General features: G+C 28.3%; 2 protein-coding genes across 5 annotated transcripts; both read right to left on the reverse strand.

Moving 5' to 3' along the window:
• Positions 1-67: 67 nt before the first annotated feature.
• LOC106792111 (zinc finger and BTB domain-containing protein 14-like) lies at positions 68-2521 on the reverse strand. The gene is made up of 6 exons (XM_014758271.1): positions 2226-2521; positions 1853-2040; positions 1575-1751; positions 934-1348; positions 772-816; positions 68-486 (listed from the first exon to the last, which is right to left on the reverse strand). Exons 2-6 carry the CDS (start codon positions 2033-2035, stop codon positions 95-97), a joined length of 1212 nt encoding a protein of 403 aa, XP_014613757.1. The 5' UTR covers positions 2036-2040; positions 2226-2521; the 3' UTR covers positions 68-94.
• A 1206-nt stretch (positions 2522-3727) lies between these two features.
• LOC106792108 (RNA-binding protein 39) lies at positions 3728-10745 on the reverse strand. 4 transcript variants are annotated; one of them, XM_014758269.1, is made up of 9 exons: positions 10727-10745; positions 10416-10489; positions 7817-7881; positions 6143-6517; positions 5835-6042; positions 5474-5740; positions 5220-5395; positions 4976-5146; positions 3728-4620 (listed from the first exon to the last, which is right to left on the reverse strand). In XM_014758269.1, exons 2-9 carry the CDS (start codon positions 10467-10469, stop codon positions 4323-4325), a joined length of 1614 nt encoding a protein of 537 aa, XP_014613755.1. In that variant the 5' UTR covers positions 10470-10489; positions 10727-10745; the 3' UTR covers positions 3728-4322. The 4 variants fall into 4 exon arrangements, with proteins under 4 accessions (XP_014613755.1, XP_014613754.1, XP_014613756.1 ...); XM_014758268.1 differs by lacking the exon at positions 10727-10745 and adding an exon at positions 10581-10599; XM_014758270.1 differs by lacking the exon at positions 10727-10745 and adding an exon at positions 10005-10078 and having other exon boundaries at positions 10416-10502.
• Positions 10746-10770: the final 25 nt, after the last annotated feature.

Consider the following 10770-nt stretch of genomic DNA (forward strand, 5'->3'; position numbering starts at 1 on the left):
ATATATATATATATATATATATACATATATATTTTAATAATGGTTATTATTATAATTATTTGTAGTATATAAAAAATATGTGTAATTTCCATTCCTATTTACTTTTATTTACAAGCGATTTATTATGTTTATTCCGTTTAGAATTATGATAAAGGTAAGAGTGTACACGCAAGCTGTTGCTATTTTTATATTTATTACCACAAAGCTTACATGTAAGACTTTCCAGTGGACCATGAATATAACGAACATGTAATTTTAAATTTTCTCTACGCGTAAAGTTACGAAGACACTTAGGACATGAATAAACCTGCACTAATTTACCCTTTTCCATGTGAAATGTTGGTTTTATTTCTGAGACTAGACGCAATATTGTTTCTGGGGATAACGCATTATTACGATTACCTTTGTTATATTTACGCTTTTTGCCACAATTAGCTGGGTCATATCTCAAGTTTTTATGTTCTTCAATCACCATATTAGTCAGACCTAGTACATTTATACATATACATTAGACACATGTAAAAGTAACAATATTACGTAACAATCTACAAGATTTTGTTAATTCAAAAGGAAAATTTATTAAATCAATTATGAATTTAATTATTCTTAAATGTACAGTAAAAATTTTAGAATTAATATACAGTCAAGATATTAAATACTTTTTCTTTTTTTTACAATAGGCAAAAAATAATAGAATTATTGCACATAGAAATTTTGTACTAATAATTATATTCATTGCATTAATGATATACACCAAGTTGAAACACGTACCAAAAGATTTTTCAGCAGATTTTAATTGCGTATCTGATTCTGAATCTGTAACATTAAATGAAATTACTTTCAAGCATCCAATTCATTTATCACAATTCAAATAAATTATATATAATATCAAGTTGAATTGCAGCATAATCGTAAATATTTTTATTTTGTTACCTGATTTTTGTATATTCTCATTATATAGCGTATCTGATTTATACATCGCTTTTACATCCGTATCATCAGCCATATAATCAGAGGATTCATATGTCATTTCTTCCAGGTGATTTATGTTAGAAGTATAGTCGAAAGGTTCCTTTGCAGTTTGATCGTTATACGATTCAATAAATAATGTTTTTTCAGAATTACAATCCGTATTAGAAATAACATTTTTTGAATATGGAATTTCATTAGTTTCATTTGTTTCCATAATACTTAAATTGTTTACTACAGAATCCGAGGAAGGAAGAATAGTATTTTCATTTTGTATCTCTTTATCGTTCAAAGATTCTGTTAATTTATTGCACGGATAAACATCTTCATAATCACAATCTAATTTCTCATCGTTATCATCCAACGTTTTGTCCTTTTTCTAAAACCAAGGAACAATAAGTTTATTGATATGATATTTAACCCATTTTAATATAATAACAGGTGAGACTCATTATACACTTTATGACCCAAACATAAGAAACATGGGTCCTACTCGTGGCAAATCTTATAGGTCAAATATAAAAAGCAAAAAGTATAGCACCAAATGTCATACAACCCAGCATGTTAAATCATAGTGCAAGAGATTAATAAGGGTAACAACGTACCTCCTTTCTTTCTGTAGTTAATCCTTTTATTTGTAATATTTCAGCTACTTTTAAAAAATTACTAATATCCTCTTGCTTAATACTAACTTCTCCTTGATACATGAATTGAAGTATGGCAAATAAGTCACGATAATTGACATCTTTTAATATTACAATTGGATGTTTACAAGAATTTTCCTACGATATAAATATATTATCACAAGTATATAAGAAACTATATTAATAGTAATCAATATAGGAAAACTTTTGTTATTAATATTTGTTTAATTATGATTTACCTTAAAAAGTCTATTGAAGTAACTACTACAAACTGATAATATCAATTTATGTGCTCTTAAAATTTGTCCTTCGGCTGTCAAAGTTACATCGACAAGCTGTTCGTCAATTAATAAAGTATATAAACCGGAAGACAAATTTCTTGGAAAACTATTCCATATTAAAGAAAATTGTTCTCCAGACATCGTTGCTGTAATAAAATAAAAACGAGATAAACAAATACATTTTTTAAAATAATGTAGGTTATTTGTAATTTACAAATGAAATTTACAAATGAAATTTACAAATGAAAACAAACAGAGTATTATGTAATATAATTAATAGAATATAAATATTTTTAAAAGATAATATTATATTAAAAAATAAAGGAAATACCTTAATAAAATAACCTACAGAGAATATATACAGTATTTACTTTGTATACTTCTTCTCCTTCTATGCATGTATATATGTAAATATATCATGTATCATGTAAATATGTTTATGCATATGTGCATGTATGATTAAAACATATGACAATTATAAAAACATGTGATATTACAATAAACAAATTTTTATTTACTTTAAATATTCTTAAGAGAATTTAAAAGTATATTTGCAATTTGATTTATTGTTAACCCTAAAGTAAAATGTGATATAGGAAGACTAAATTGTATCATGCAATGAAGTGCAAGTACGGTGGTTATACGCTACTTGATGCGCCAATTTTATTCGCGCTAAATTTAAATTGAATATATGAATTGTAAAATTGTTAAAGTAAAATAAGTTATATTTTACATTCCGTAATTCATAAATTATTTGATCATAAAACAATAAAAAATATACAAATATTTAAACAAAAGTAGAATTATAAATTGAATTATGTAAATTATATTTGTGTGTGAACCAATGATTATCTTATAATATTTTATTAATTTAAAAAATGTTCGCATTAACATTTTTATATGACGTATTAATGTATTTTATAATAGTTCAATAAAAAAGAAAGGAGTATTTTTATAACATGAAAATATTAATACAATATATCATTTATAAAAATTTATTTATATTTGAAAGTATAATCTTTAATAAGTCGAAGCATTTTTGACTATTACATATTTACATGAATTACAATGATTTAGTCTTGACATAACTATATCGACAAAATAATGAAGCCATTAACTTATCTAATTAACATCGAACTCATTGTTTAATATATATGTTTGTAAGTATGCATAATAATTAAAGAAAATTCTATCAAATTAAAAACAACACTACTAATACATAGTTTAACGATAATATAACTGTATTTTATATAAGTAAATTTTGGAAAAATTTACGGATTGCAATATGAGCGATAAATATTACTTTTTATACTGTTAAAATACGTTGTGTCATTTTTTTTACATGTATGAACATCCATATAGAATTGTACCATGTCTAGAGATTATTTATTGTATTTTTTTTTTTTCTATATCAGTTGGTCATATAAAATTTGAAAAGATTCAATCTTTCAAAGGCAGATTGTTTTTCATTATAAATTCTTAATATAATAAATTATGTAAATTCTACTAATATAATAACTTATTCAACTTTGATTAATAATAATTTTCTAAAAATTCGTATAGAATAATACTTCGCCAGAGAATATGTTTATGTATACATATATTATTCACATACTTAACACGATAATTTGGAAATCTCCACAAATGATTTTCTACAATGACGACGTAGTGACCAGAATAATTTTTGATCAGAATGATATACATTGATTATGATTTATCACTTTCATCGCTAAACCTTTTTTTTTTTTAATAATTTTCATTATTACTTTAAAATCTATCATCACTGGGGTATACTATGGTGAGACGATTGATGTTATACAACTTAACATTGTGTTGATTTTTAAATTTAAATGCTATATTTCCAGATTAACGTAATAATACGTACAAGTTTTTTTTTATTAAATCCTATTATTCTGTACACAGCTGTTGGTTGCTAGTAACAAAATAAAAATAATAATAAATGAAATACATGATCCTTAGATATTAAAGATTTTTAAAATATGAGAACTAGTTGTGCACAAAAATATTATGCAGTTAACCACTTGCGCTGGAAAGACGTGCCACGTACGTCGTAATGCTTTTGTCACAGAATCGCCAACAACGTGGGTATGTACGTAGTTATAAGATTATCACAGGAACAAAAACGACGTGCATGGCACGCGTCGGTGAATTTTTTTTTCCCAGTGCAAGTGGTTAAACACACAAATGATACTTAATTTAATATACTGAAGAATATTAAAAAACGTTTTCTTTTTTGTTCTTTTCTATTTTTTTTTCTCTTTTTTTTTTTTAAGCGGGGTTTGTTTGTAAGGGAAAGAGAATGGAGAAAAGGAGAATGAGAAAGAGGAGAAGGAGTAGAAGGATATCAGCATAGTTATTGTAATGCTACCAAAAAATGTACATTTTAAGTGGTCTGATTCATTTGAGATCATATTCCCCGCCGAGGTGCAGTTGGGACCAATAATTGAATAGCAGTCATAGCATCTGGGAAGAGAGAGTGGTAATTTACAACTGGTACATAAGCAGCAGTTATAACACGACCAGCAAACCACCGGCCGTGTAATGAATTGACTGCAGCAACTGCCGTTGCTATCGATGGACATTTAACATAAACATTTCCTTGTGGAGAAGCTTGATCCACATATACGTGTAGAACACCGCCATGTTTATTACATTCTTCTATTACATCATCACGTATTTCTTTTGCCCAATTTGGATTTGTTTCACTGTAACAGAAACATATTGCATTAGATTTTTTTTTTTTTTTTTTTTTTTTTTTTTTTTTTATACATAATGATTAAAAAATGAAATAGATACATTCACGTTTATTTAAAAGTTTTAATGTTAGATAACCATTCTATCACTGACATTTATTATATTTATGTAGCGATATAAAAATGGTATATTTATTTAATCTTGCATATCTGTTCCTCCAGTAAAAGTAAGTGCTCCAACTGGATCTACTTATGTATGCTTCATGTAATATTATTAAATAACGTTAACTTATTTTTGTCTTTATTCTTAAACTTCTATAAATATTTCGTGTATTAATCAATGTATAAAGTCATAAAATATATTTACTTTTGTGGATCAAACATGTTTGATAGCATGAAACATTGTGTGGCTATTGGTGGTGCAGCTTGCGGTGGTGGTGGTGGAGCAGAGATAACAGGTGCCATATTTAATGCATTAGCTGCTGCTGGAGGTATTTCAAGACCAGTACCCTCGGCCAATTTGAACATTAATTGTAATCTATAAAATGAACGATGGATAATTTAATTAAATAATGTAATGCATATATATTTTTGTTTCACTATAAATTTACCTGCCAGTTGCACCAAGATCAATACCACTTCGATCTAATTCATCAGTATCTAAAAGTGAGGGACCTTGAATTAAATCAGTGCGTTCTGTTACATTTCCAACTTTCATTGGTCTACCAGCTAGCTCAAAACCATTTAATTGCTCTAATGCTTTCTTAGCATCGTCCGCATTTCTAAACTGTAAATATATATGTATTAGTTGATTAATATAAATTGATATAAATTTATAATACGGTTGTATGCAAATAAAACTTACCGTTAAAAAGCCATAACCTTTACTTCTACCAGTTTCAGGATCCATGATTAATTGAATGTTATCAATTTTTCCAAACGGTTCAAAAATCCCACGAAGCATTTCTTCTGTTATATTGAAGTGAAGAGAACCTACATATAATCTCATAGGTCCTGTTTGTCCTTTGGGCATTAAATTTGGCATAGAATTACCCATCCGATTTTTCTCTGCTTGAGTGTGTTGTACTACTATAGGAACGCCAAGTAACTTTTGACCTGATAATCCAAGCGCCTAAATAAAAATAATAAGAAATATATTAAAGACATTAAATAATTATTAAATCAAATAATCACAAAGAAATATCTAAACAAAAAAAATAGCTTACAAGTGTAACGCTTTCAGGATCTTTAAATTCGACATATGCAATTCCTTTGAATCGTCTCGTTTTGTTACATGTAATCAGTCTAACATCTTGAACTTTCCCAACACTAGAGAAAAATTCTTCCAAGTCACGTGCACGTATCCGTTGACTCAGTTGCATACAGAATACTGTACGAGCATCTCTTTCCTCGGGTGTCAGCTCATCGTTTCTACTAAAAACGAAAAATAATTTCTCTATCAAATAATTGTAATCTAAAGGAAACTTAAATTCTTATTTAAAACTTCAATGTATTATTCTAATTAAATACTTACATGCCAAGAGGACTAACACCTTTACCAAAAGGTGGTCGAGCTCTAGGTAATGTGATAGGTGTAAGAGACCTTTTTCTTCTTCTGTCTCTGTCTCTTCGATCTCGGTCTCGGTCTCTATCTCCATCTCTGTCTCGGTCACGATCCCGCCTGTCTCTCGATCGGGATCTCCGTCTGCGTTCACGATCCCTGTCACGATCCCTGTCACGATCCCTGTCTCTATCCCTGTCACGATCCCTGTCTCTATCCCTGTCACGATCCCTGTCTCTATCTCTGTCTCTGTCCCTGTCTCTGTCCCTGTCCCTGTCGCGATCACGGCGGTCTTTGTCTCGGCGGTCGCGAGATCGTGAACGGGAACGAGAACGATGTTTGCTTTTCCTAAAAACAGAAACATAAGAATTAGGGGGAGAGAAATATAATATGCAAACATGATCTTTAATGAGATAACATGTCTCTCTCTTTGTACAATAAATTAAATATTTAATCATTTTTATATTCTATTATTCTCTTCCAAATATTTCTTAATTTATATATTAACAAATATATGTTTAATTATCTACGAATAAAATATACAATATGATAGTAAATGACGAATTTATTTTTCATATATATATATATATATATATATGAAAATATGTACAATTTTCTGTTTATCTCTTCGCAATAAAGGATACTATGTGAATTAAAATGTAGAAAAAAAAATTGATCGTTCGAATGAAATTAAATATATGTGGTAAATTTATATATGCATATTTTCATATCTTTGAATTTAAGTTTTGTTTTTCTTTTAAGAACTTCATTATTAATAATATAATTAACTCCTTGCACTATGATTTAATACACAGAGCTATGTGTGCCATATATTCAATGCATTATTTCCTGCTTCCTATGCTTGGTCCGTAAGATTTACCACGAGTAGAATCCGTGTTTCTTATATTTGGGCTGTAAATCGTATCCACGAGTCTCATGCGTTTTTATAGTGCAAGGGGTTAAATATAATACTTTATGAATACTTTTATAAATAAAATTATTATCTTTTTGGATGGAAACATTGTATTGTTCCTACAATAAAACTGATTCGATTTGTCTTAAATATTTATTTTTTTTTGTTTTCTTTCTTTTTTTCTTTTAGTTCAAATACAAATGACCACTTACTGTAAATAAATTTATCTTCAATTATTCTTGGTCCTATGTACTTACCATTTAGAAGACTAACCTTTGGAATTATCAAAATAACCGCATTTACACTAATTGAATGGATTCTATAACAAAGAGAATATAACTTCAAATGGCCATTGCTAAGATAAGTTTATATTCATCTTTAATATTGCATTAATTAAACTTGTGATCTGTTGAATAATTTGTGTCGAAAAGAATACTTTGTTTTTTTTTTTTTTTTTTTTTTTTTTTTCACTTTTACTATAATAATTTTTAAAAGAGAACCTATTCATTTTTACATGCTGTATAAAAACTTATATTATTAAGATGTGCTAATTGGCCATCTTAAAAAAAATTGATGTTAAAAGTAACATAGATATGTAAAAGAAAATACTTTTTACTATACCTTAGATACAAAGTATTTAAGAAAATTAGTATAAAAGTAAAAATGATGGTAACAATGATAATAATAATAATGATAATAATAGTAATGATGAAAAAGATATTTTGTAAACTCACCCAGATGATTTGCGACTAGACTCATTTTCCTTGGAGGACTTGTCTTTGGATGAGGAGTCCTGCTCCTACGAACAGCAAACAGTTGAATGCCATGCCAGCCAGCCGATGTGGCAGGGTCGCGCGAACAAGGGGACAAAAAGCAAATCATTGAACGTTAGTAGGTTTCATAATAATAAGTTTTGTACATGTTCAACATTTTGAATTGAAACAGTAGCTATAAAAACTTAAATGTAACATTAAGTTGACTTTGCTAGTAATGGAAACGTTGATAATTCTCCCTTGAGCACGAAATTTTGCGAATATAAAGATGATTGCCGGATGGTGGTACAACTCTTGTGCTCTTTTGTCTTTTCCAGGCAGACTTTAGCGGTCTCAGGGCGGCTGAGATAGGGGAATAGCAATAGAGAACAAGAGAGACGGGGTGAGCTTAGTGTTGCGAGTCGTCGCATACACCTTACTCAGACTTACCAATAGTTTTATCGGGTTTTAGGAAAGCATTGCAATCTTGGGTTGAGCATGCCTTGGTCTTAAACTACCAATGGCCAACCACACATCCTTTTTCTTCTGTAAAAGAGAGCCCTCATCAAAGACAGTACGTTTTTAATGTAACACGTGATGTGAACCCTAATTGCTAGCCTAAAGCCCTTGCATGCTTAATATAATAGCTACTCCACGATGAAATATAATGATTAATGGTCATTCCTGCGTTACACACTTTTGTATCATATTGATATATTAATATTAAAAAGTTATTTTTTAGGTGATCAAGATATTGAAATAAAATATATATATATAACTTATAGAGACCTTCTCAATTTGAAAATAAGACCTTTGCATGTATTGTTTTTTGTTTTTTTTTTTAAATAGACGATAACAGTTTTATGAATGTGTATTTTCTGAAAATATGTTCATCTGTGCATTACTCTATCTTTTACACTTTTCATTACACACCAGTTTACCATGTGTTTATGTCTCACTGTACAAGGTAATATTATATGAAAATATTTCTAATACCAAGACCACATTACTCTATGTGTATTCACATGAGAACGCTGCTATGCCACTTTTGAAAAATGAATAGAATAAAGATATGAGTTTCAAATATATTTATATGATTATATGACCATTGAGTAGATCGTAAAGTTTAATCAAATTTCTATAAGATAGTTTTATTATGTGAATACACGATTTTTTTATTTTTATGAAATACAAAATATTGTGGTATGGTATACTGTATATATTACAGTAGTACATATATATAGTATCCTTATACAAGGAGCAATAATCAATGATAATGTGAACAATGTATATAATTTTATGAAATATTTTTATATAAAAGAAAAGAAAAAAAAAGAGATAGTAAAAGATATAAAAAAGAATTTCCATACTAATAAAATTAAGGCATATTTACTAGTATACAACAATACAATTACACCATAATGAACATATAGTTTTTGAATATTCCATTTAGTATGGTATTACTAACACAAAATATATACCTTGCTATAACTTCATTTCTTTTCATTTAATGTTAATCATTTAAATTTGACTAAAAGAAGATAACAGAGAGACAATAAAATAAGTTTTCCTCAGACACCTAAATTAAAACCGGAATAAACTTGGCATATGCTGATTTTTATAATATATATGACAAAAGATCTAATAATTTAAATAAACTATGAATGATGTTTTATACTGTAATCAACTGTTGTATGTCAATAGATAATTATGTATATGAATAATAAGAACGAATAAATTAGCAATAACGTATGAAAGTAAAGAAAAAAGAATGAACATTGAACAAAATGTGTCTCAAGGAAAATAGATATCCACCTATCGAAGTAAGAAATTGTTTCTGTACCAGTGCCTCTTCAGCATAAGTCGTATATCGCTAAGTAACCATAGTTTGTATATAAAAATCTAATATATATATAGTTATTTATAATATATTATCTATACATTTTTGGAAAAAAACAACGACAACAAAAAAATAGGTTAATATTAAATATTGTCAATATAAATATATTAATATTATTGAAAAATCATTAATATAGAATCTTCCTTCCCTGAAATGCAGTACTTGACCATAGCGATACTAGCTACATCCTAATTATTAACAAAATTATGTTTCATCAAAATAAAATAAAAGAAGTAGAGAAATGATGTTAGTGATGACTTGTCTTAATACCTCGTATTTCAAGTGCATTCTAGGAACTCGCTGCCGAACATCCTACGAGCGCGAGGGTACATGTTACGTACCATCTATAAGTACAAAAAATGGAGGTATTGATCAATAGAATAGAATCAGTCAAGGATGTACTTTGTTCTACATGTATATATTGAGAGAGGAGGAGGATATATATGTATATATATATATTTATATATATATATAGAAAGAGAGAGAGAAAGAGATTATTAATATTTTTTTTTTTTATCTTAACAGACGACGAATACGCTCAAAATACGAACGCACCGTACTGCATCAACACAATGAAATTATAGGAGAAGAACAAATCGGGAATTCGAACACAAGATAGATTGATATATGTATATATAGAAAAATAAAAGACCGTGTAGCCTCGGAATAATGTTCTCTTACCCCTTTTCTATATGGCGCTTCCAGCATCGCTTCGACATCCAATTCCTCCGCCATTGCGCGAGTTGGAGAATTTTCTGAAATTCCACGCATTAGCACACGACAAATAAATATAATAGAGACGCGAGTATCGAAATGAAAACTATAGTTTAGAATTAGAAAACGTACGGTGTTTGTTAAGATTTATATATTTTTTTATATTTATATATAGATATATATATACATATATGCGTGTCTGTGTATATATATATATATTTATTATTTAAGGGATTTCAATTTTTTTCTATTCTAATACAAAAATAAGTCCAACGCACAATATCGCGATTATACGTAAGATGGCCGAAAGAAAATGGACGCT

This window comes from Polistes canadensis, unplaced genomic scaffold (genome assembly GCF_001313835.1).
Source record: "Polistes canadensis isolate GaletaPanama2010 unplaced genomic scaffold, ASM131383v1 scaffold_379, whole genome shotgun sequence".
NCBI classification, from domain to species: Eukaryota; Metazoa; Arthropoda; class Insecta; order Hymenoptera; family Vespidae; genus Polistes; species Polistes canadensis.